At 39.8% G+C, this 27305-nt stretch overlaps 1 protein-coding gene across 20 annotated transcripts in view; it reads left to right on the top strand.

The window, feature by feature from the left end:
- The window catches only part of LIMCH1 (LIM and calponin homology domains 1), a 349588-nt gene that overhangs the window by 288845 nt on the left and 33438 nt on the right, over positions 1-27305 (top strand). For all 20 annotated transcript variants that reach the window (XM_059067026.2, XM_067036161.1, XM_067036160.1 and 17 more), the window contains 7 exons: positions 912-1069; positions 1279-1687; positions 4794-5012; positions 17026-17116; positions 18293-18456; positions 22143-22248; positions 26653-26693. In XM_059067026.2, the coding sequence (XP_058923009.1) occupies positions 912-1069; positions 1279-1687; positions 4794-5012; positions 17026-17116; positions 18293-18456; positions 22143-22248; positions 26653-26693 (1188 nt within the window). The remainder of the gene's footprint in view (positions 1-911; positions 1070-1278; positions 1688-4793; positions 5013-17025; positions 17117-18292; positions 18457-22142; positions 22249-26652; positions 26694-27305) is intronic.

Below are 27305 nucleotides of genomic sequence, written 5' to 3'. Positions count from 1 at the left end.
GTGCTAAGAGCAAAGAGCCAGGGCAGGGGAGAAGCCTAAAGATAAGGATGAGAGGGGGGAGAGTGGATTACTTCATCCTCACAGAGCCCTCTCAGGTGGCTACTGCAGATTTGACTCTACCTTTAGTCAAAAAAGTTAACTTTTCTAAAGTTGATAAAATGTGGTAATGATTATGTCTGTGCCTGGCACCTTATGTGCACTACCTCATTGAACCCTCACAATGGGCTTGTAAGGGTAGGTATTATTATCATTTCTATTTTAGAGATGAGGAAACTGAGGTGCAGAGAGGCTCAGAAACGTGCCTGAGATTCCAAAGCGTGGAAGAGGTAGAGCTAGGATCGTTTCTCACAGCCACACTCCCACCCGTCTGACTCCAGCACCCTAAGTCTTCACCATTATGCACTAACTGCCCATAGGATTTGTGGTGAGGTTCGTGTAAGGATCAGATGACTTAATACATACAGAATTGTTGGTTCTGTAAGACCCCAAAGCCCATTTTTTTTTTTGTCTTTTCTTCCTTCCCTGAGGGAATTGTAGGTCTGTGGTTAATTCCTACCATTCTGTTGTCAACGAGTCCATTCACAATGCAGAGGTCCATAAATAGCAAGAAATGAAGTTTCTTGCAATACCCTCTGAGGCAATCCTTTAAAACTTGGCACCTGACATGGAATTTGATCACAAATTTTACATTACCATGTTTAAATAAATGCACTGCCCTGCTATGGATAAGGTAGATATTTCTGAAGGGTTCCTGCCTTCGAGGTAGTCCTGTTCCAACCAGACTTACACTGGATGTACAGGAATGTCTTAGCCTGGCCGATAGTCAGTGCTTACTCAGCCCTGAAGAGTAGACATGGAATTATGTACAAGCCTGAAGAAAAATGTTCTATCTCCCTCCCCCACCCCTGCAGGACCTGGCTCGTTGGAAGAGCCGTAGAAGAAGTGCTTCTCAGGACTTAATCAAGAAAGAGGAAGAAAGGAAAAAAATGGAGAAGTTACTGGCTGGAGAGGACGGGACAAGCGAGCGAAGGAAAAGCATCAAAACCTACAGAGAAATTGTCCAGGAAAAGTGGGTTCTTTCTGTGGTTGTTCTTGTTGTTGAATGTACAGTATTATCTAGATGTGCTTCTCCTAAAAATTGGTGGTTATCACAACAGCTCTGACACCAATATTATACTTCCTGTTTGTATACTTTCCTTCAGCTCTACCAAGGTCTGCTTTGCAATTCCTGTGACTGTTGCCTTTGTTCTCGCTTCCCCTCCCATGCCCGTCCTTTAGGGAGCGGAGAGAGAGGGAGTTGCATGAGGCATACAAGAATGCACGGTCCCAGGAAGAGGCGGAAGGGATCCTTCAACAGTACATCGAGAGGTTCACCATCAGCGAAGCTGTTCTTGAACGCTTGGAGATGCCAAAAATTCTGGAAAGAAGCCATTCAACAGAGCCAAACTTATCCTCCTTCCTGAATGACCCCAACCCCATGAAATACCTGCGGCAACAGTCACTATCTCCACCCAAATTCACTGCCACCGTGGAAACCACCATCGCTCGTACCAGTGTACTGGATGCCAGCATGTCAGTAGGCAGTGGGTCTCCAAGCAAAACTGTCACTCCCAAAGCAGTGCCTATGCTGACACCCAAGCCTTACTCCCAGCCCAAAAACTCTCAAGAGGTCCTGAAGACCTTCAAGGTAGGATGAGTTCCTTAAGGGTAGAACCAAAACTGAACCCCAGGTAATCACTGGAAGGAAGCATCTTGCCTCAAGAAGATGCAATTGTTTTTATCAAACAAAAGCAAAATGTGTTAACATGTATGATCGTGAAGTTTAGGTGTCTCTGAGATTTGGTTTGCAAATAGTTAAGGGATAGGTGATTCCCCTCAGTTCCTGTTTTTAATACTGGTGGGCTTCAGTGAGATTGGTGGTTGAGTCATCTCCATGAGCAATGTCTGTTTCATAGTTTGATATGATGGCATGGTCTCTCTATAGTAGTCATAACAAACCCTAATTTAGCAGCACCCTAGGTATCTCCAGCTATCTGCACGTATTGCAAATTCCTCAAAACAAAATTTGGATTGGCTTTGGCTTAAATAGAAGTATATACAGCTACCTCTCTTTTAGGAAGAAACTGCCGTCATATCTGAAAAGATGCTACAATACAAAAAAGTAATAATACAAGGAATACATGGGATGTACTTGGTCCTCAGATGAGACCGATTTTTTTTATTTTTTAAGTGGGAAGAAACTATGTTGTTTTGGGGGCTGGAGGGGTTGCCAATGAATGTGCAAAGTGATGTACCAGAACCAAAGAATCTATGACAGTCAAACGTCTTTTTTCTCCCTCAAACTCTAGTATTTTCCCTCACATCAGGAGGAAGTGCTCATCCTATGTCTCAAGCTATGTTGACTATAAAGAAAAATCAGTTCTGATTGTCCCTGCACACCACATGGGTTCATAATAATAGAAGACAGGTGGAATTCGTCGGTAGCAGACATGGACATGTGACTGTAAAGAAAGTTTGCTGAACTAAACTAATTGAGCAGTGGGTTGCCATGTATCTTCCTATTGAATTTCAGAGGGAACCCAACCACATGTTCTGACTTTTGCTTATATAACTCTGAATGCATCTTCAAAACCTGTGCCTTAGGCTTTGATGAAACAAAAGAAAAATGTCCTGGCTGTCTCATCCGGGTTGAATTGAGATGTTTATCCCTCCAAGGGCAGGGGCTGTGTCTTTGTTGTTCATGGCTTCATCCTGAGTGCCTGGCATAGGTGCCTAGACACTCAGCAACTGTTTATTGAATAAATACACTAATTTTTCCTGAGAAGATGAGCTACTCATCATGCAGACTCGTGCACACACAGATATACACACGATCATGTGTGCTCGGCAGGCCACCTAAGTACCTCAGCAGCTGTCCTTCACCTAGGGCCCATGGTGATGCACTGTCTGAGATTTCATGAAGGAAGGTTTGATGTTGAGGTGGCCCAGCACAGGGATAGGGAATACATTTATTTAAGTTGGTATCCAAGGCAAGGCTGATCAATTAATCCAGATGTCCACTTCCTATCCTTAATGTAAACAGCACAATGTGATCATTTAAACAGAAGAATTAGGATAGATGGCTTCATGGCAAGACTTTGGCCCTGAGAAAACCCAGTCCCTTGCCATTGTGGCAAGACAGTGTGGAGGCCTCAGGAGAGGTGGATTGAGGAACTGGATAGAGATCCTTTCAGAGCTGGGGCTCACCAATGAGCCCTCAACTCATCATAGGTCTTGATGGCTGTCAACAGCCCTGTTCACAGCCCCACCACTGAGTGGGTGGACCCACTTGTATGGTAGTAGGTAAATGGAACAGTTGTTGCCAGATAATGCCAGAACTGAAGCTAAGGGTGTGTGTGTGTGTGTGTGTGTGTGTGTGTGTGTGTGTGTGTGTGTGTGTGTGTGTGTGTTTTCTTGTGGGGAGGAGGTGGGCACGGGAGACAGGGAATACAGGCTCAGTTTCTTAGTACAACAGATTTAAGAGTAAAGGAAGAGAAAGTAAAATGGTTTAAGACAGTGTTTTCAAACTGAGAGTTGCCACCTGTTGCTAGGTGAGGAAATCAATTTAGTGGTTTGGAATCAGCATTCTTCTTTTTTAAAAAAGGAAGTAGAATAGAATACAGTGTTTAAAAAACAGCCTAGTGCATCACACATAAAAAAAGGTAAATATTATTTAGCAAAACTTCGTTTCAGTTATCTTTACGTGTGTGCATTCAATTGTGATTTCAACTTCATGGATCACAGACAATAGATACACAAGCCACTGACTTAGGGTAAATAAACTATAACTAGCATCTGCCCTTCTATTATTCCTTTTAAAAGATTTTAGAAGGTTTAGTGAGAAGAATAGCTAATATTTACATATTTACAATATGTCAGATACTGTTCTAAATTCTGTGCATATATTAATCCGTAAAATCACCACAACAGCATCATTAAGGAATACTATTATCATAAAGGTGAGGAAACCAGGGTTGAAGATTACATGGCTGTTAAGCAATAGAGCCAGGACTCACTCTGAGGCCGTTTCACTGCAGAGCTTCTTTTCAGGACCACGCTACATACTGTCAAAGACCTTAAGACAGAGATTTCTAGATGCCTTTTAATAAGCCAGACTAACCACTGTCACTCCTTCTTTCTTGCTCCCACCACCCTCCCTAGACATGGGTGCAAAACAAAAATATTTTAATGTGCATGGCCTCTTTTTCTTGAAGAAACTGGGATGGTCAGGTTAACTAGAAATAGGAATTTACTGTCACATAGCATAGCACCAGGTTCCCTGCCCTCCATGATAGCTTCCAAAAAGTACCCATTGCTCCTGGCCATGACAGGATAACCTGTGAAATATTCCTGATCTAAGATGAGCTCTGCCTAATTTAATATGCTAATCAGGAAAAAAAAAATCTCAAAGTTGTAGGTTAGCAGTCAGAAAGTAAATGAAAAATGACTGGAACCCAAATATGCCCTTGATTTTCTATACTGCAGAATAAAAACAGACCCACAGTAAGGTGAACATGAAATGTATTCTAACGGGAAGCAGTCTGAGAAGGCAGACCACCTTTTAAAGAAGCCTTCAAAGATGGCATTTAGAGGACCCCTAGTTTCTAGAACTGACCGAAGCATATAAAAGACCTTATTCTTTGTTAGACTATGATTGTTAAATGCTAATGATTTAAGGTGATTCTGAACGTGTTATTTTGTTATAGTCTTTTGCTGGGGGAATAGCATGTTCTTGTTCATTCCGGTTTTTACAGGTAGATGGGAAAGTCACCATGAATGGAGAGACGGTTCACGTTGACGAGGAGGAGAAGGAAAGAGAGTGTCCCACGGTGGCACTTGCCCCCTCGTTGACCAAATCCCAGATGTTTGAAGGTGTGGCCAGAGTGCATGGGTCCCCCACGGAGCTGAAACAAGACAACAGTAGCATTGATATCAACATAAAGAAGCCAAGTTCTCTTCCCCAAGAGCTGACGGTAAGAAGCAAACTTTTTTTTTTTTCCTCTTCGGGATAATTTCAATGTGAAAGAATCTATTTTTAAAAAAATAAGTAGGTCTTGATAGCGATCATTTCTTTCTAGGAAGGTGTATTAGTTTGCTAGGGCTGCCATAACGAAGTGACACAAACTGAGTGGCTTACACAACAGATATTAATTGTCTCATAGCCCTGCTGGCTGGAAGTCCAAAGTCAGGATGTTGGCAGGGTTGGTTCCTTCTGGTGTCTATGAGGGAGAATCTGGTCCTGGCTTCTGGTGGTTTGCTGGCAGTCTTTTGCGTTCTCTGCCTTGTAGATGCACCACCCTGATCTCTGCCTTCATGTTCACATGACAATCTCCCTGTGTGTTGTCTGTGTCCAAATCTCCCCTTTTTATAAGGACACAAGTCATACTGGATTAGGGACCTACTCCACTCCAGTATGACCTCACCTTAATTTAATCACATCTGCAAAAATCCTGTTTCCAAATAAAGTCACATTCTGAGGTAATTGAGTTTAGGACTTCCACATATAAATATGGGGGAGGACACAGTTCAGCCCTAACAGAGGAATATAACAGAAGGTGTCATGTGTTATGAGTAAAAACCTTTTTCTTGTCCCCCTCTGACTGGTGTCTAGTGTTATAGAAAAAGAAATATATCTCTGAAATACCTTCATTTCTGTTTATTCAGGACCCCATCAGACTTGTTAAAATAATTTGAAAATAACTGGTGCCACCAGAACCTGACTTTCCATCCTTGACAATATGTATAAAAGGGTATCTTTCTTATTAGTTTTAAAAAACTCATTAAAAATCAAATTAATTTTTTTATTGGTTTAACCCCTGAAATCCAGTGTAATTAGAAGTACTATTGAATGGCCAAGCTGAAAAATGTAGGATAATTCAAGAATAGCAGAAGAGAGAACTCAAAATAACATTAGATTTGCTTATTTGGAGTATAAAACGTCATCAAGAAGATTACACTTTTTCTTAGATCTCTCACCAGGGTTTGTGCTGGTTTTGCTGGTCAAACCCCAACTGTCAGTGCCACAGATACAGGCTGGCTTTTGGGGTAGAATCGGACTCTGTTCAGCCTTATCTGTTCTCCCCAGAGGCTGATTTCTGCGATTTTAATTTATAGTGTTTGGGTTGGACTTATAAAGGATGGAGGAAACTGTCAAGATTTTTTTCCCCCAGCACCTAGAAAAGTTTGGTCCAGAGGGAAATTTGTCTTCCAGCTCCAGGGCTAAGTTAAATGACCCAGCTAACTAAACCCATCCAGAGGACTAGATATTATTTTTCTTATCTCCAGGATTTGTCTTTTGAAGAATAAAATATGTTTTTGCAGAGGAGTTGAGAGGATTTAATTCTTCCTCGCAGTGCTCAAGCCCTAGAAAGAGATTCAAAGTAGAATAGACCAGAATAACTTCCTCACCATGGTAACATGTTTGCTGGTCTCTAGGAGAAAAGTTTTGTGATCAAGGCACAGGCTGAATCCCTCAATCTGGAATTTAATTCTACTTTTCATTTGCATAAATGTTACCACCTCTGAAGAGTTCTTATGAGTTATCATGAGATGGAAGACTGAGTTCTGCTAGGAGTGTGGGAACTTTACTGGTAGAGTCAACATGAACTTATGCTCTTAAATTTAAATGAGAAGTTCTCCCAATTAATTAGACATTGCAGTGGTAGGATTGCTTTTCTGGGACAGTTAGTAATTCTGTTCTTATTTTTCTTTTGCCACACTTAATGATGAGTGTTTCATAAGTACCTTTCCATGACTCAGTCTGGTTACTCTGTCCATCAGGCCACAGGCCCTTTGCACATACTGTTGAGCACAGTTCTTTGTCCCTGTACTTTGGAGAAGCAACAGTGTAGGGGCCACACTGGTCCCATAACAGAGGTACACAGGGCTTAGTCAGGCCCAGTAGATTAATTCCAAGAACAAATCCTAAGGGCTCTGCTATCAGGCATGTGTCCATTCTTTACCTTTACTGCTGCCCTCTGACCATTTTGTTGTTTGAATCTGGAAGGAACCCTGCCCTTGGCGGAATAGATTCTTTTAGCAGCAGAAGTTAAAGGAATAAGTAAAGAGGCCAGATGGTATAAGGTCTAAACTTCCCACACCAACTATTTAATCTCTCTTGTTCGAAGCTTCTAACCCTTTGGGGAAAAAGTTTTATCAATCCTATATGGAATCATAAACAGAAGAAAAGGGGGTTTTATTTGTTTGTTTGGGGGGTTTACTAAACCTCCCTTAAAAAATACTCATTCTCAATAATTACTAATTTTCTTATTTTTACAATGAGCAACATAAAAAGAAAATAGCCTATTGTCTCTTACTGCCAGGCATTTTCCACCTTAATAGTAGTTGTACTGCTATACTCTCTAATGGCAAAGAGAAGATGGATTGAAAGATGTCACATTGGTTACATTGCCCCAAAAGTATCTTGTTTCAAGAGAGGCAAAATTAGATGATCTGAAAGAAATCATGTTATTTCAGAAGTATATACGGTATAACAAGGAAAGCCCTAATCAAAAGGTTGCCTTGTGGACTTTTTTCGGGAAACCATCCTGATCCTGGGCAGCCTGAGGTCTAATCTCATGGAAGAGCCTGGGAGTCTCTTACTCTGGAAAAAACTGCCTAGTTTGGAGTGATTTCTAGTTCAAGAAACCCTAGTGGTTCTGAAGATGCCATAGCATTTATTTACCTCATGTCTAGTACTTTAGGCTCTTGAATTAACTATGTCAGGGGCTACTACATTATTCTCCAGGTAGATAACTACCTGTATGTATCAGACTTCAAGCCAGGTTGTAGCTGCACTTCATGAAATTTTGGCTAAAACACTCTTCATACTCGCTTACAACTCATGATACCAAAAATTTTCCATTTAGAATATGTTATCCTAAGAGCCGTTTTCTTTTCATTTATTTATTTATATATGTATTGATTTCTGGCTGTTTTGGGTCTTCGATGCAGGTGGGCTTTCTCTAGTTGTGGTGAGCGAAGTTGTGGCACACAGGCTGAGTTGCTCTGCGGCATGTGGGATCTTCCCGGACCAGGGCTCGAACCCGTGTCCCCTGCATTGGCAGGTGGATTCTTAACCACTGCACCACCAGGGAAGTCCCCTAAGAGCCATTTTTAAACCTACTCCTCGTTTTACTTCCTTCTCCATTTTCCAAGACAAGCATTTCTTGACTGTGTTTCAGCCAGTATATTCCCATTGAAATGGTAGAATTCATTGGTCACGGCAAAATATGGCGACCAGCTTAAAAGCAGGAGGCTGCACTCAACAGCCTCCCAGGCCTTTTTTTACCAGCTCGCGCTTGATTTGCTGTTTCTAATTCATTTGCCCCATTCTGTGGGGCTGTCAAAGGAATAGTGTTCTTCTTTTTAAATAGTGTCTTTCTTCCCAAAACTGCATTCCCAACAGATATACTTTTTACAAAGGAGTAGCCTCACCCACCACTAAAATGTCACAGTTCCTTCAGGGTGAGCTGGAACTATTCAAAGAGCACAGTACCAGTAGGCAGGAGCATTAATTCAGACGGAGAGGCCAAGCGGCAGAGAAGAGTGGGCACCCCGCTGCAATGGGCCACAGGGTGTGAGGTTGGAGGGTCAGCCTCTTGGGTCAGCACAGCTTTTGCGTATGACGTCATGTCTTCAGGTTCCTTCTCCCTCATCTTTCTCGTCAGAAACTCTTGGGACCATCGACTCTTACTTTAGAAATAGATCCTAAATTAAGTTTGGCTTGTTATTAATTTTTAATACTCTGGTTATATCTATTGAGACAAACAAACTCCAGATCATCCTCAATTGAATCACCTTTAAGGTAATGAGATCATGATAGCAGTTGCGCCGATGGTTGTCTGTTACCTGATAAGCATGAATAAATGACCTACTCTGTGGCCCATTTTTGAAATTGAAAAAGAAACTCATAAACTTGCTATGAGAGCAATTTTCATAAAGCAGCTAGCAAAGTATATAAAATAATATTTAATTAAGTGCTAGAAAACAGGGTTAGAAGCCTAGAGGGACATAAGATGGCAAGGAACAGGTAAGATCATTGCAGGCTGGAGTTAGTCTAGTTGGGGAGGTTTTCTGTGAGTTTCAAAATCAACTTGTAGGATTTGCATTGGAATGGAGGGGGAAGCAAGCTGTTACACATGTTGTGACTATAGCAGAAGCAGAGCCCTCCAGAGGGGATCACAGGGCTAAGAGGTGACAAGGGTGACTAGATGCCATACACTTCAACCAGAGGGACTGGGGCTCCTACGGCTCCTCCCAGTTATCCTTGAGATATTTCCCAGTGGAAATCTACCACTCACTTTTTTTGCATTTTAAAATATTGGCTTCTGTAAGAAAATCATATCATAGCACAAATACTAGACTTGTAGAATCCAGGATTGGAAAAGAATTTGGAAGGTCTTTTAATCTAAGGACTAATTGATCCTGTTTAGTGACCTACAGAGAAATGTCTCCCTTCAAGATAGTCTAGCGTTTTCTTGATCCACTGTGAGCTATACTTGTCTTTGAATCTCTTCCTGCCTTGCCGTTGCCAAAAATGACCCTTTCCTAAAATACCTAAAGTACCCCATGCACTAGGTCAAAGACCAAACCCGCCCCCCCCGCCTCAGCTTATATTTAAAATAAGGATAATAACAGTATAGGCATCTGATGGTTATCGTGAGAATTCATATGTATAGAGCACTTAGCATGATGTCACAGTGACTCACAGAGGTGCCCTTAAGTTAGTTTTAACATTGTCATTCAACAAATGGGAGAAAGAAAGTTACCCTGTATTTTTCAGAAGCCTGGAAGGGTGATAGGCGCAAAGTTTTTTTAGGTTAAAGTAAGGTCATCAGAATCACCATATTGAACAGATGTGAATTGCAAACAAATGGGATGAATTCCATGTTGTCTTCCAACTCAGCCCATCAGTAGCTCCAGCTGTAATTCTCTAGGAAGCAAGCAGACATGAACAGCTTTTTCCAGAAGACGATTACCCTTGCAGACGCTCACATGCTTCTTCCAGCAGCTCTTTTTGGTTCTCCTATTATTCACTCTTTCCCAAGTCTGGCTCCCCTCTGCCACCTTAACCCCCAGGACTCTCACCCCGTTGACCTCCTGTCAGCGCCCTCTTGCCAGCTCATCACAACTGATGTCCTGCACGCCCTCCGTGCTGGCAGCACCCTCCCACCGGGTCTGTGGCAATTCTCCCTCATGGACCAATGGCCAAACTCAGCTCTGAGGGATCTAAACAAATTCATCTGCGTTTCTCTAAGTAACAGGATCTTTCCACCTTGACAAAGCTCTAGGCCTTCCTCTTGAAAATTCAGTACTTTACTAATGTTTTCTGATCCAGGAAAACAGACAATCAGATCTTTCTCGAAACATTTCATTTTGCAGTGAGAGCAGGGTGAAGGCATTTGAGTAGGTGCTGTTTTCCTTACAACTGTGACCAACTGCAGATTCCTTTTGGATGTCAAATGTCAAGAGACATTTCTCTAGAAACTGTTTTACTCCATCCAGAAGTAGTTGCAAGAGCATTAGCTTTAATACTCTAATTAAGTCATTAAAGGTATTTAGGTTTGAAAGCGTTTACAGACTTCAAGGTAGTATGCATCAGGAGCAATAAAAAAAAATCAAACCTAGCCCATCTGACCTGGGTTAGACCCCGCACATTGTTGGTTGGAGAAGTTTAAGGCAAAAAAGAAAAAGTTTAAGGAGTGGAAAGCCGGATTCTCCACGTAGATCCTCTTTCAACCAGTGAAAATAGATATTTGGTGATATAAAAGCAAAAAGGGAAACACATGCATGGCATATGTGGCACCTGGTCCTGGTGCCAAGACATAAATAGACTGATTTTCCAGGCTTGCGTCCAGATAAATTCTTCAGGACTGGAGCCGGACAATTAGTCAGAGTCACCGAATAGCAGCTCAGGTAAGGACGTTGGACATCACACCTTCCAACCCGTAGAGGTTAAATGATCAGTCCAAGCTTTCATACCTCCTCTGTCCTAGAAACAGGGCCACTCAGACCCTGGGTCTCAGGACCATTTGTCCTCTCCTGCTTCATATTTCCAATTCATTCCACAGAGACGCTCTCTGGGCTGGTTCACCAGGAAGATTCTTGTTAAAAGAACAGCCCAGGGCTTCCCTGGTGGCGCAGTGGTTGAGAATCCGCCTGCCGATGCAGGAGACACGGGTTCGTGCCCTGGTCCGGGAAGATCCCACATGCCGCGGAGCAACTAAGCCCGTGAGCCATGGCCGCTAGGCCTGCGCGTCCGGAGCCTGTGCTCCGCAACGGGAGAGGCCACAACAGTGAGAGGCCCGCATACCGCAAAAACAACAACAACAACAACAACAACAAAAAAAAAAAGAACAGCCCAAAGCCAGGTAGATCTGTGGCTAGACCATGTCCCTCTCAAGCCAGGAAACTGCCACCTCCCACCTGTGGCCTCAGGGCTCGGTCTGGCACCAGGGCCAGTTTGGATGGTGTTCTTAGTCAAGGGGATGCCAACTCCCAGCTTAGGCCCCTATAACCTTTCTGTGCTCTCATTTATTCATGTCCAGGGATCTGTTTTTATTTTCATTCTTGAGACAGTATTACCAGTTGGAGAAGGGAAGGCTTCTCCTCTTTTCAGCTATAACCAAAGGAAAGTGTGGGCCATAAAACACATTTTCCAGCAAGACAGGTTTGTTTCAGGCAAATCTCTGAGTCCATCAGCACTGGTTAAAACTGCCAATTTTGAACTCATTACTTTTGAAGTAATGATGTGAGTACAAAAGTAACAGGACTTCAGAATGGCATATCAGACAGAAGTTAAAATGTGCATCCTTCTCTTTTTCTCAGTGTATATAAACTATTTTGGGGGGCTCATGTTATTCAAATTGTGTTGTAGCTTGATTTTCCTCTTAATTTATCCTGAATATTTTGTTAGTAATAGCTTGATTTTGATGACTAGTATGCATTTAAACCAAGCTTGACGGTATAAATTTCATAAATAATGCATCTAACATTTGCTTCCCTATCATGGGTTACATGTTGGCTCTATGTCAGATACCATGCTGGGTCCCTGCCCCCCTCAGAACCTGGACTGGATCAAAAGCCTCAAGATGGGACGATGGCTGGGGGTGGTCTGGTCTCAAGCTGCCCTGGGAAGTGGAGACTTGGCTAGCTTGCCCCCTGTCCCGAGAGATCCCGGAGAGTTCTCATCTTTTGCATAATAAATGGATGAGAGGTAGAATGGAAAGGATGAGGTAGAACGGATGAGAAGGAAAGGGCATGGGAATGGCAGTTTGGATCATTTCAGCAATAAACTTGGGACACTCATGTTCTGGATTGCATCTTATGGGTCAAAACCTTTAAATACCTGGGAAGAAGTTGGCAGTGGGTGTGACTCCAAGTCCAGATGATGGAGCATTGAGGTGACCAGCACAGGTCAGGGTTCCTACCTCCCCTACCTACTAGCAATGTGACTCTGGGTAAGTCACTTCGCCTCCTGGGCCTCGGCTTCCTCACCTGTATAAAGGGAATCATATTGGTGCATACTTTACAAGCTTACTCTGAGGACTAAGGAAGATAATCCACATCAAGTGCTGACATGTGGGAAATCTAGTAAATATTGACCGTGGCTACAGTGACAACAGTGTATAATCTTTAAAACATAACTTTAAGGGAAGATAAATTGGGTCATCTGGGAGTTCAGTAGTTGAGTGTTAAGCCACATAGAAATGCATCCAGAAACATGAGTATTCTTGAAAATCGAAGTTCTGCATTAGTCATGCATAAGTGAAATATTACTGAAATGAGATGTGCTAGTAAAATCATCCTTATTGAAGTAGTGCTTGAGAACTTTGTCTCTTCTGTATTATAAATTATGTCTAGGGCTTCCCTGGTGGCACAGTGGTTAAGAATCCACCTGCCAATGCAGGGGACACGGGTTCAAGCCCTGGTCCGGGAAGATCCCACATGCCGCGGAGCCTAAGCCCGTGTGCCACAACTACCGAGCCTGCGCTCTAGAGCCACGAGCCACAACTACTGAGCCTGCACTCTAGAGCCCGTGAGCCACAACTACTGAGCCCACGTGCCACAACTTCTGAAGCCTGTGCACCTAGAGCCCGTGCTCTGCAACAAGAGAAGACACGGCAATGAGAAGCCCACGCACCACAACAAAGAGTAGCCCCTGCTCGCCACAACTAGGGAAAGCCTGTGCACAGCAACGAAGACCCAATGCAGCCAAAAATAAATAAATAAAATAAATTTAAAAAAAAATTATGTCTAAAGGACTTCATGAATTATCTTATTTCATTGATTCCAAGGGGCACACTTGCCACATTTGAGCATCTCTAAATCAGGACATGTCTTTTTTTTTTTTTTCAGGATATGTCTTATAATCAATAGTGTGTCCTATTTAACAGGTAGTTTGTTTTTTCTTAGTAGTACCCAAAATAATACAACTTAAACTTGATGGCATCTAAGATTTAATAAAATATGTCCATTTCTTTGTTCATGTTTGGGCTGGGAAGGCTTTGGCTCAGTTTTTGTAGTTATTTATTTCCAGCCACTGGAAACACCAGTGTTCTCAAGAGCATCATTCATCAATATTTAACTGCAAATTTGTTTCCCAAGCTCAGATAGTTTTCCATAATCTAATCCATTTGGGGAGAAAACCTAAAAATCGGTATTTCAGACAGTATTTTATATATTAAAAATCAGTATCTCTGACAGTATTTATATATTAACATCATAAAATAAAAAATACTATGTATTAATACTTCTATGTGTGTGGGGGGCACTTTAAATTATTAAACCCAGGTTATTCTGTTGTAATACGAGGCTGGTGGGTCTTCAAATACTACTCTCATGTCAGTTGTTCATATAACAGTGTATATACACACACACACACACACACACACACACAGAGAACATATATATGTAAGTTCACTATAATAAAAGAGACTGGTTTATTTAACCATTTCCACTCATTAAGTCTCTTAAAGGGCTTCAATACAGGCTTCTTGATGTATTAAAAAGTTACAAAATCCATTAAGTAGTATAAATATGATGCTTATTTCCTTCCTAGGGTTTTAAAGGTACATGTTAATTTAATATTATGTTCTTCCAGAATTGATACACGGTTATCCATCATTAGAAAGTGCTCATCTAGTTATGAAGATGTCAAAACTACCTCATCCTCCAAAAGAAAAAGCATATCTTTGCCACTAGATGCTATCATAAAATTCTTTGGCAGCTTGAAAGGCTAGTGGCTTAAAGTTTTCTTGTGTCTTTTTTTTAACTTTGAAAATTGGCAAATAATTTTTTTACAATTTTTTTCCCATTTTTAATGGTGGTAAAAAAAAACATAAAATTTACTTTCTTAACCATTTTTAAGTATACAGTTTAGTGGTATTTAGTACATTCATATTGTTGTGCAACCATTGCCACCATCCATCTCCAGTACTCTTTTCATCTTGCTAAACTGAAACTCTGTACCCATTAAACAATAGTTCCCCATGGTCCCCTCCCCTCAGACCCAGACAACAATCATTTTACTTATTTTTTTCCCCCTTCATTTTTCCCCCATGCCCCAGCCTCTGGTAGCTACCATTCTACTCTTTGTTACTACAGGTCTGGCATTTTTTAATTTTAATTTTTTAGATTCCACATATAACTGAGATCATGCAATATTTATCTTTCTGTGTCTGGCTTATTTCACTCAGCATAATGTTCTCCAGGTTCATGCATATTGTCGCAAATGACAGGATTTTCTTGCAAATGACAGGATTTTCTTCTTTTTAAAGGCTCAATAATATTCCATTGTATATGTGTGTATAATATTGATATTTGTGCATATAATAGTAATATTTATATATCAGAATATATGAATAATGTATACATATATACATGTTTTCTTTATCTAGTCATCCATCAACATTTAGGTTGTTTCCATATCTTAGCTATTGTGAATAATGCTGCAATGAACATGAGAGTACAGATATCTCTTCGAGACACTGATTTAATTTCCTTTGGCTATATATACCTAGAAGTGGAATTGCTGGATCATATAATAGTTCAATTTTAAATTTTTGATGAAACTCCATACTATTTTCCATAATGGCTGTACCATTTTACATTCCCACATCAGTGTACAATGGTTCCCTTTTTTCCACATTCTCAACAACACTTGTCATCTTTTGACTTTTTTTTTGTAATTTATTTTTTGGCTGCGTTGGGTCTTCATTGCTGCATGCAGGCTTTCTCTAGTTGCGGCGAGCGGGGGTTACTCTTCGTTGCAGTGCACAGGCTTCTCATTGCGGTGCCTTCTCTTTGTTACGGAGCACAGGCTCTAGGTGCGTGGACTTCAGTAGTTGTGGCACACAAGCTTAGTTTCTCTGCGGCATGTGGGATCTTCCCGACCAGGGCTCGAACCCATGTCCCCTGCATTGGCAGGCGGATTCTTAACCACTGCACCAGGGAAATCCCTCTTTTGACTTTTTGATAATAACAATCCCTAAAAGATATAAGGTGACATCTCACTGTAGTTTTTATTTCCCTGGTGATTAGTGATGGTGAGCATCTTTTCATGTACATGACTTCAGTTGGCCATTTGTATATCTTCTTTGGGAAAATGTCTAATCAGGTCCTTTTCCCATTTTAAAGTTGGTGTATTTGATGTTTTTTGCTATTGAGTTGTAAGAGTTGCTTTTATATTTTGGATATCAATCCCTTATTGGATGTATGATTTGCAAATATTTTCTCCCATTCCGTAGATTGCCCTCTCATTTTGTTATTTGTTTCCTTTGCTGTGCAGAAACATTTCAGTTTGATGTAGTCCCACTTGTTTATTTTTGCTTTTGTTGCCTGAGCTTTTGGTGCCAAATCCAAGAAATCATTGCTAAGACCAATGCCTAGGAGATTTCCCCCTGTTTTTCTTCTGGGAGTTTTATGGTTTGGAGTCATACTTTTAAGTCTTTTATCCATTTAGACATTGATTTTTGTGTATGGTGTAAGGTAAGAGTCCAATTTCATTCTTTTGCAAGTCAGTATCCGGTTTTCCCAACAGCATTTACTGAAAAGTCTATCCTTTACCCATTTTGTATTCTTGGTGACTTTGTCAAAAATTAGTTGACCATAAAAGTGTGGGTTGATTTCTGGATGTTCTGTTCCATTGATTTATGTGTCTGTTTCTATGCCAGTACCAAACCGTTTTGATTAATGTAGCTTGGTAACATAGTTTGAAATCAGGAAATATGATGCTTCCAGTTTTGTTCTTCTTGCTCAAGATTGCTTTAGCTATTTGGGGTCCTTTGTATTTCCATATGAATTTTAGGGTTGTTTTTTTCTATTTCTGTGAAAAATGCCATTGGAATTTTTAGAGGGATTGCATTGAATCTATAGATTGCTTTGGGTAATGGGGATATTTTAACAATATTAATTCTTCCAATCCATGAATACAAGATATCTTTCCATTTCTTTGTGTCTTCCTCAGTTTCATTCAGAAATTATGGGGGGCGTGGAATATGAGAAGTTGGGTAACAGAAAGTTGTTGAGAGCCCAGAAAGGGAGAGAACTTCAAGAATAAAATGCACAATGCTAAGAGCCACCAGCATCTGTGCTGAAGACAAGCTACTGAGAGGTTAATTGCAACTTGAAAAAAATATTTTTTTCACTGGTGATATGTGATATCATATCATATTATCATATCACCATATCATATGGTGATAGTGAAAGGAAGGAAAAAGAGGCAGTCAGAGGAGATGGTGAGGTAGTGGGGTTGTGTGCCCTCATAACGTGGTTCTGCTTCAGCACTTACATTCTCCTTCACGGAACGTCTCCTTCCGACAAACCCAGCCTTTCACCAATGGAAATAGAAAAGAGTGAATTTGTATAGGCAGCTCACCTCGTTGGCCTAAAAATTACCACTGGAAAAAAGAGAAAGAAATCCTTTACCTTCTAGAACCTTCAAAGGGATAATGTATTCAAGGTGGAAAAATATCTTTCTTTTAGGCAACCACTGAAGAAACTGAAACAAACAGTCAAGAAGAAGCGAATGATGGTGAAAAAACAGAAAAAGGGAATACAGAAGTTGCCTCATCAGGTTTGTTTTTATAACAGACTAGTTGTTAAGGTAAAGCGTGATAACTCTTAAGAGAATGAAAATAGAAAAGGTAGTGAATGAGGCTCTGTGACTGGTGTGGTTGTGCTGCCACCTAGTGACTTCCTGGGGGAAATTCTGACCAAGTGATTATCTTGCTGTAAAAAAACAGGAACCCATGCTTTTTTGCTACCTTATTTCATTTTGTTATTTTTTGAAAGTTTATCTCTGTCATCATAAAAGAGTTATATTTCCCCAAATCAATAATGCTAAAAACTGAGGGTTATATTTAACACACAGTAACAACAAGAGATAAGACAGATTAAAAATATATCATAAAAATAGATGCTGAAGTGATAAACCCAATGAATAATCTGAAAGAATAAAGTAATGCCACAAATATAAACAGTGAGTATGAATAGAAACCCACTCTTCTCTAAAGTAATATTTCTCTATATTTTTAACACATTTTTTCTTTCGAGAAACATGAAAACCTCTCACCCTCTTCTAATACCAAGTTATTTTTAAATGGCATCATAAAGTAAATTAAGTCATTACTAAAAATTTTAGCATATACTTTTTCAAACTAGACTGTACCTCCACATTCTGATATGCCCCCTCAGGTGGTAACTTTTCCACCCACTTTAGACTGTACCAAATTCTTCTTTGTATATCCGAGAACACTTAATTGCATTGCATTATATTGATTTTAACCACACAATCCTTAACACATTCCAATTATGAAAACATGATGTCAAAAAGGAGCATTGAAATACAAAAGGAAGAGTCAGGCTGTCCCTCATTTGGAAAGAAATTTGGATAGAAATTATCTATAAATGTTCACCCGTCCATTCCACCTCTCGTAATATTTCTTGCCAGCATTTTGTTTCATGTAGTTTTATTCATATGTAAACTGGGACTCTTATTCAGAACTTAAGTTTTTCATGGTGGGGTTCTTTGATGTGTTTTATGTTGCTTGATTTTTTAATAATATCATGAAAAAGCCTAGAGATTTCTAGTACCTGAAGCTCTTTTGTACGTCTCATCACACTGTAATCCAGCTCCGTGTTGCCCCGGGCAAGATATATACTCAGTGTACTTCCTGGCGTGGCAGGACCAACGAGCCTTTATATGGTTTTCATATTGTTCTTTATGTTTCTGAATGCAACTCCATTTCAGAGCCACAGTATTTTACATCAACTGTGACTCGATCCAGCCCGACCGTGGCCTTTGTGGAGCTTTCCTCCAGCCCCCAGGTGAAGAATGAGGTGCCAGAAGAGAAAGACCAGAAGAAACCGGAAAATGAAATGAGTGGAAAGGTGGAACTGGTGCTGTCACAAAAGGTGAGGTGGACTAAAGCTGTCAAGTCCACGATTCATGTGACTTAATGTTACTGCCGGCTGCTATGGTGGCACCATTTTGTAATGAAGATTTATTTTCTCTCCTGATCTTGTTTTCTACCTTTGATCTGTATTTTTTTTCTTAATACAAATATAATACATGTTCATTGTAAAAAAAATGTAACTACATATAGAAAGATGTCTGTGTTAGTCCATTTGGGCTGCTATAACAGCAAACCTTAGACTTGGTGGCTTATAAACAACAGAAATTTATTTCTGTCAGTTATGGCGGCTGGGAGGTGCAAGAGCAAGGCCCTGACAGTCAGGGTCTGGTGAGAACTCACTTCCTGACTCACAGACGGCTGTCTTCTTGCTGTGCCCTCACTTGGCAGAAGGGCCAAGGGAGCCCTCCTGAGTCTCTTTTATACCATCACTAGTCCCATTCATGAGATCTTCACCCCCATGACCTAATCACCTCCCAAAAGGCGCCGCTGCCCATACCATTACCTTGGTGGGTTAGGGTTTCAGCATATGAATTTTGGGGGGACACAAACATTCAGCCTATAGCTATTTATTTTAATGTATATTTACAGTGATATACATGTAAATATGTAACAAATCTATCAAATAATATGTGTAAATATACATAAAACATAGAAATAAAAAACAGAAATAGAGCGAGAGAGAGAAAAAGTCACTGAAACCTACCTCTCTATTAATAATAAGTGGTATATATATTCTTTCAACATCTTTTAAAATTTATTTTACATGGCTAATTTTTAATTATGAAGAATTATATACATTTAAAAGAAAAATGTAGTATAGATATCTGTTATAAAGCTTTGCAGTTAGGTTTTAGTTTGCCGTGCATGAGCTTGCTTATTTGTAACTTACTCCATATTCTCTTCCCGATATTTACCTGTTTTACAGTAATGGTACTTCTGATGCCTCTGAACTTGAATAACAAGGAAACTAGAAAATTATTATTCTGATATAATGGGTTTTAACATCTTGTTTTTATTAAATTTCTTCTTTGTTTGGAGTCTCATCTCTTTCATATTAATTTAGTTTGTTTTCAGGCACAGTCTAAAAGTCATCTTTTGTACCTGTTGTCCTCAACCTTGGTTACCCTTTAGAATTTAATGGATACCAGGTCATATAAATCTCAATCTCTGGGAACAGGGCTCAAGCATCTGTATTTTCAAAAGCTCCCCAGGTGATTCTGATGGGTCACCAAGATAGAGAACAACTGACTTGAGTACTGGATACTTTATGTGGTGATATTCCAACTTTAAAAATTAAACCTAAATTTGGATTTGACTTTAGAGTGAAAAATTTACCACTTCTAGTTCTGGTTCATCTATCATCTACTCATCCAATAGTGGCTGTGCACCTACTATGTGCCAGGCACTCTGCAGACACTGGCTGTTCAACAGTGAATAAGACACAGCCCCTGGCCTTAAGATGCTGAGAGTGCTGTATGCCTGGTGGAGCCCCAAAATGCCTGCTTCCCTGATGCCTTTTGGGGATTTCAGACTCTAGCTACTCCCCCATTTTTATACATAGAGAATTACAAAATGGTCTGGAGGTCTGAACAGAAGAACCTAACTGTAGGAAAGGCATTGGGAGCAGACAGGATTTCCTGCCTTTGCAGGTTGTACCTGATCCACATTACACTTGTAATCTATTTATTTATTCTTCTTGCAAATTGACCTTTTTTCCTATGTAAATATAAAATGAAAAGAAAACTCTATAACATTGCTAGAAAAAATATTTTTAAAAATCAAACAAAATGGATACCATAACATAAAAAATATTCATCTGCATTCCTCATCTGTGTAACCTCATCTATGTGTTGGACCCCCAGTTTCATGGCTACCCTACTATGGAAAAAATTGTTTTCAGGGGTTCTTAACTCTGTGTGTATGTGTGTGTGTGTGTGTGCACGTGCACACTGTACGTGTGCCCATGCATGTACATGCACCATGGACCCTTTGTCTATCTGGTAAACGTTATTCTCAGAATAATATTGTTTAAACCATAAAATACACAGCAGTACCAAGTTTTCCTTGGTATCAAGTAGTACGAAATATGTGTAACCACATGACTTATTTTCTGTGGACTCCAGGTTAAGAATCTCTGCTAGATGATTAGCAAATGGAATAATGGTCTTTGAACCCAATGCTTTTCACACCATGTGAATTTCTCCTTTTCTCCTTTTCTCCTTTTGCTACTTTACAGTTAACTTTTAGAGAAAGAAAGAAAGATGATGACAGTGGTTGCAAGAGCTTTTATTTTCTGACTTCACTTGAGAGTGTTACCTTTACAAAGCAAAGTACCAATGCACATAGGCTGACCTTTTATATAGTGGGTATTTTGAGCATTTCTGCTGAGATTAACTGTTTCATTTACAACCAGGCATTATCTGAAACATATTTTTGTCAATTCCACTATGGAGGAAATGGTATGAGCTTAAGATTTGAGGGTTGTCAACTTTGGTATATCTAGGCCTTAGGTTTTGCTGAATGTTTAACACCGAAGTTCATTTGGACATCTGGTTGACCTCTGTAATGCAGAGCAATTAACTGTATTTTCTTCAAGATTCCATTAGGGTTGAATATATTATTCATCAAGACAAATAAAATCTTACTGAGGAGAAATTCTAGACATTAAATCATCCGGAGGACCAAATAAGAGATCAGCTTATGATGAAACAAGTGCTCTGGAGCCTCACTTGCTCACGGGCCATAAAATTAATCTCTTCATGGCCACCAGCCAGTGAATCAGAGAAGATTCTGTAAGCAGCTAAAAGGACATCGGAACTGATACAGCCACACTCTGCATTCCGATCTCTGCTCAGAATCTATTGACTCTTTATTTTGGTCGTTAGTTTGGTTATCTGGTCTTTCAGCAATCAGTTGATTAGGAGCAACAAATCGGAAGGAGGGTGTTCTACCAAAGGCCCTTCCGATTGGGGAGAAAAAAAATAAAATTAAATAGCGATAACAAGAATAATTTGTTTTTACAAAGCAAACATAAGAATTTTTAAAGCCTGTAATTTTGGATCTATTTACCATAAGGTCATGTGGTCTAACATGCCTCAAAAATCCATTAAGGGCATCATCGCTATGGCACTGTTTGATATAATGGTTATTTACAATAATGCTTCTTTGTCAACAAGCACAGTATATTGTCTTTAATGTGCTTTGCATAAATTTGTGTGGGGGGGTATGTAATGTCTCAAGAATAATGCCCATTAGAAGGTAATATTACTTTAATATTTAATACTTACATGGTAAGATTTTTTAAAAAATCTTATGTGGAACATCTCACTTCCTGACATTACAAATTCAGTATTATGTAGTACCAAGAAGAGAACCGTGATTGATCCCAATAAGAACATGAGACAGAATGATGTATTATCTCAAATATGGAATATTGTCCTCTGAGTTTGAAGAAACATGATCATCAAATTTTTATGCTCTAGTTTGATTTCTCTGAAAAATTGACCTCTATATTAATGTAGAAAAGCATGAAGGGGTTTGGAGAAGGGGCAAAATTTTCCATTTACAATTTAAATGTTTGGGCTTATTGATTTATTGTAGACATGGATCCTTAAATTTTATTTCACCTGCGCATTTATTAATGGACAATACTTGTAATATTTATGTCTGTTGCCCATGATCCAGGTGGTAAAGCCAAAATCTCCAGAACGAGAAGCAACCCTGACGTTTCCATTTCTGGACAAAATGCCTGAAAGCAGCCAATTACCTTTGCCAAATCTCAGTTCTCAAGGTAAAAAGAAATGTTTTGTTTTGGTTCTACGTGTTCTGCTGGGCCCATTTGTAGTGAAATATTCTTCATTTTCAAGGCAGATTACTTCCTTTATGTTGATGTACGTTTAGCCATTCGGTTTGCCAGAGTCCATGATGGCTGAATTAATCACTTCAGAATGGAGGTCTGGAGCTACAGTCTCTATTTGGCTTAGCCAGGAACCCCAGCTGCCAAGACCGTTTTGTCAGCCAGGCACTGTAGGCACAATAGGGCCCATACAAGTATTTGATACCCGAAAATAATTTTTATTGGCTCTTAAATATTTTAAAAATTACAAAATAAAAAATCAATAACTTTAATAAAGAGATTATGATCTTAATATTATGTCAACTTCATTAACTATTAATTGTCTAGTCTTCCTAAAATATTCATTTAATTTGACAGTGATTTTGGAAGAAAGTCAGATTTTCTTACCCCATAATAGTTCCTGGCTGTGCATGATGATTACCAAGAAACATTCATGATTGTAGATTAAATGTGTTACTCATAGCCAAAAACTTTAATCTTTCCAAAAATTCTTTACAGTTAGAATATATAGTTATATGGAACACATATATATAGGCTGAGGAGAAACCTTAATATATTTCATATGTTTGATACATTTTATTTTGTTTTATTTTTTTAACATCTTTATTGGAGTATAATTGCCTTACAGTGGTGTGTTAGTTGCTGCTGTATAATGAAGTGAATCAGCTATACATATACATATGTTCCCATATCTCCTCCCTCTTGCGTCTCCCTCCCCCCCACCCTCCCTATCCCACCCCTCTAGGTGGTCACAGAGCACCAAGCTGATCTCCCTGTGCTATGCAGTTGCTTCCCCCTAGCTGTCCATTTTACATGTGGTAGTGTATATATGTCCACGCCACTGTCTCACTTTGTCCCATGTTTGATACATTTTAACATGTTTGGTATAATGTAGGGAGGGATGGCCTCAAAAAATATGGGCGTTTAGGGCCTATGAAGGTCTTAAAATGGCAATGGCCACTGCAAACTCCCCAAGTACCTTTAGGCCATGTATAGGTTGTGAATTCACCCCTTTGCTCTTTAAGAGCCCAAGTTGAATCCCTTTATCTTAGTAAGAACCCCAGGTGCCCGCACCACCAGAAAGGAGCCTGAGGGATGTGAACAGTAGGGAGATGGGTCCTGAGGATTCCATGATCCATAGGGACTATGCTTCACAGGAGACAGACCACCGGGCTCTACTGGTGTGAGTTCTCTCTCTTTACTGATGTGATGTGAAAACGGCTAGAGTTCAGGAGGCAAGAACTATAAGGTTTCTTGTTTTTCTTTTTTAATGTGCTTTCCCCAGTACACTTTATAGATCTGTCAGTCCAGGCAAAGAGAGGATGTTCAGGGTCATTGTGGCTGGGGATTTATTGTTACTTTTCTTTACAAGGTTGGGCAGCTATTTGGCTTCCATTAGTCTTTGTTGACGGCTGGGAGATAAGTTGGGCTCTATCTACATAACAGGAAGTACTCGGGAGGGAATTAATTGGTACAGGTACTGATGATCACTAGCTTCTTAATGTGGAAACAAGTTCAATACTGTCTTCAAAGCATTTGATTTAAATTCGTCAGCCCTAGTGTCCTGAAGGGAAGTGACAAAAGTAAATTCTCCTAACTGGGCCAGAAATTGGTCACATTTAGATTTTAATTCTGCCCTATTTCTAGCACTTTTTAACTGTGTATATAAATAATATAGAGAGGAAATAGATATTTTAAGCCATATTAATTAGTTTTATTATCTTAGATATTTTTACATCTAATTATCTGTTGTAAGGCATTTCGATTTTGTAAAATGTGCTGTTGAATTAAGGGACTTTACTTCATGCTTTATCTAAGGTGAATGAAAAATAAAGTTCAGTGGCACTAGAGCATTTCCAAAATCATTCTTCAAGATGGTATTATATTTGTCATACACCTGTTCCATACTCTTGTCTGTCTCATGGAAGCTTTAATTACAGCTGCAGGCTCTGGAGACAGAAGGCCTGGCTTCAAATTCTGGCTCTTCGAGTTCTAATCTGTATGATCTTACCCACCAAGTTCTCTGTAATCTCTAACTGTCACCTGTAAACTGTAAATAATAACAGTACCAACCTCATAGGGCTGTTGGAAGAATTAAATGAGATAAACCAAAAAAAAAAAAAAAAAAAGCATTTAGCTCAACACCTGACCTAGAATAAGCACTACGGTATAATCTAGTAGCTGCAGAATAGTTGCAGTAAGAGTAGAAGTATAAAGCAAGGTGCCAGGCAGGAATAAAGCATTCTTAAATGCTCTCCTTAAAATAGGAGTGTTTATATTGTAGAGACATAGCAGTAATTTTCAAACCTGAGATGTGGCAGGGTCTCCTGCAGGATTAATTAAAACACCACTCTCTGGACCCCACCCGTACAGCATCTGATTGTGTAGGTCTGGGCTGGGGCCACAGTATTTACACTTCTAACAAGTTCCCAAAGGTGATGCTTTTGCTGCAGATCCAGGGACCACACTCTGGAAACCACTGGCTTGAAGTATGTGTTTAAATTGTGTACCAGAAACATCACTGATAGATGTAAAAATGACATTAATACTTGTTTGGAGTATATAAAGTTACTATCTTTCAAGAAGCAAAAGGCCTCTAATAAATGTAGTCTTAAAAGACACGATTTGTCTTTAATTGGGGGTTGGCGGGGGAGTATAGGGCTTTGCCCAGCTATAAAAAGTCAGCATACATTTAAGTGACTAGTCAGAGGCTGCACATCGAGTCCAAAGAAGCTGTAGGGTCAGGATCAGGAATCCTGGAGCCATACCTAATATTCTCTCCCCAGGACAGTGATGACGCCACCATCTCCACCAAGTGGTCTGTTTCTCGACTGCCCAGACAGGCTACTGCAGATGTGCTGGGGGCCCGAGTGATGCTCCACAGATTTCCCTTAAACATACACATGTGCATAAATAGTCTCTAAATACTCTGAAAACATTCATAAAATAACATTTAAAGAGGACAGATTTCCTTTTCTCAACTGTCTCCCAATACTAGAAAGGTACCTTGAATTGATGTTTCAGGAAAATATTTGCACATTTTAAAAACCGATGTCTTTATTTGCATTGAGAATGATGACAGATGAGCATGGCATATAGGTTAAGGATGCAAATGCTTGCCTTCAGCTTCTGTCTGCTTGATGCCACCCCATTACAGATACACACATACTCATCTTTTTACTACACACGTATATAATGGCCACCACAGACTTCCATAATATTTATAAAGTGTGTAAGAATCATTGAACTCATCTCTGCTGTCTTTTATACTTTTCTAAGTGCTTTCCAAAAGCAATGTAAACTGTGCATTTTGCCCTTACATCACACATCATCCCATCGTTTTGAGATTCAGCATCTTAACAATATCAACTTTAAGTATGAGCTCCTAAACTCCCACCCAACACCAAACAACAGCATAAACTGGCCCATCTATGGACTTTTGTCCACATCTTTGGGTTTTGTGTACATTTTATTGAGATATTTTGTACTTTGGATTCTTTCACTCTCAGTCCTTGTTCTGATGGCCCTGTTTTCATGGTTTTCTATTTGTTCTGTTCTGCCATCTGATCTAGAGTCGCCTGGCACTGCCAGCATTCTGCTGAGAGTTCAGAACTCTTGGCGACGTTCCCAGTTTTTCTCCCAGTCAGGTAAAATGCATACTGGGGAGCTCTATTTCTTTTCCGCAAAATCCATGTTGTGGGCAACCAATTATATCTGGTACTTTTCTTCATTTCTGATTCCAGGGGCACACAGTTAGCAAAGAGCTGGTTCATTGATATCAGTACCAGTTGTCAGTACTAAAATTGGGGGAAATTCGCAGAATTTTACTTTGATTTTGAAAATCCAAAGAAATAATATTCACCTCTTTCTTTATGGTCTTCTTCTTTTTTTTTTTTTATAAACAAAGATTAGAAGCATTTACCTGGAACTGGTAACGGTCCTCTTGTTAACTGTGTCACCTTCTCTACTTCCTGGATGACATCTGGCCTCTCTCTGTGTGATCCTTCTCTGTGTCAGACAGTGAGGGAACTGGTCAGTCAAGCCAGAGTGCAAGGTGCCTTAAAACGAGCATTCATAGGAATAGATTTCGCTTCCTATAATCTAGTACCTGGTGCTAATTGATGTGATCAATCATATTACACTGGTCATAACTTCTCTTGGTGATGGGTATAAGCTGCTTCAGGGGTCTGCTTTATCATGATTTTCTAATGCTCTTGGCTAACCAAAAAAAGTTGGTTTGAAGCTGACATAGGAACCACACTCCACTGAGATGATCAAAAAAGAAAGACAATTAGAAGCTACTCACATTGTGATCTTTATTCCTTTCTTTCTGTACAGTGGATTCTCCAAGCAGTGAAAAGTCACCAGTAACTACGCCTGTAAGTAATTCCTACTGAGGAAAAAGATCATGCATTTAGTGTGATTTTAATTTGTAAGGTATCTGATTCACTTAAAGGGGATTCAATCAAAAACGGTCTCCAAACTTTTGATTGTAAGTGAATATTTTTGTCGGATATAATGCTGTCAGCTGAATCATGGAGAAAGAGATGGATTATCATTTTGCACAGTTGTTATTCATGCCTGGAAGCAAAATGGTGAGTCAGGAAAGTAAAATCTAAAAGAAACAACCAAAATGAATGTGACATAAGGAATTAGTAATAAAACATTGCAACTTCTGTAGGCATTCAAAATCAGCTTTTTAAATGAAGACAATAACACAGTGTACCATCGGCAGACAGGGCCCCCCTGGGCTTTCTCTGGGAGACCCATGCTGTCTGGGTTATATTCCTTCTCACAATCAGTATCTTGAATAATATATTTAAAAAAAATCTTTATTGGAGTATAACTGCTTTACAATGGTATGTTAGTTTCTGCTGTATAACAAAGTGAATCAGCTATACGTACACACATATCCCCATATCCCCTCCCTCTTGCGTCTCCCTCCCACCCTCCCTATCCCACCCCTCTAGGTGGTCACAAAGCACTGAGCT

The sequence above is a fragment of the Kogia breviceps genome, chromosome 6, assembly GCF_026419965.1.
Source record: "Kogia breviceps isolate mKogBre1 chromosome 6, mKogBre1 haplotype 1, whole genome shotgun sequence".
In the NCBI taxonomy this organism is placed as follows: Eukaryota; Metazoa; Chordata; class Mammalia; order Artiodactyla; family Physeteridae; genus Kogia; species Kogia breviceps.
Note: the sequence above shows the minus strand (reverse complement) of the source record. Positions and strands in the feature narration are given on the sequence as shown.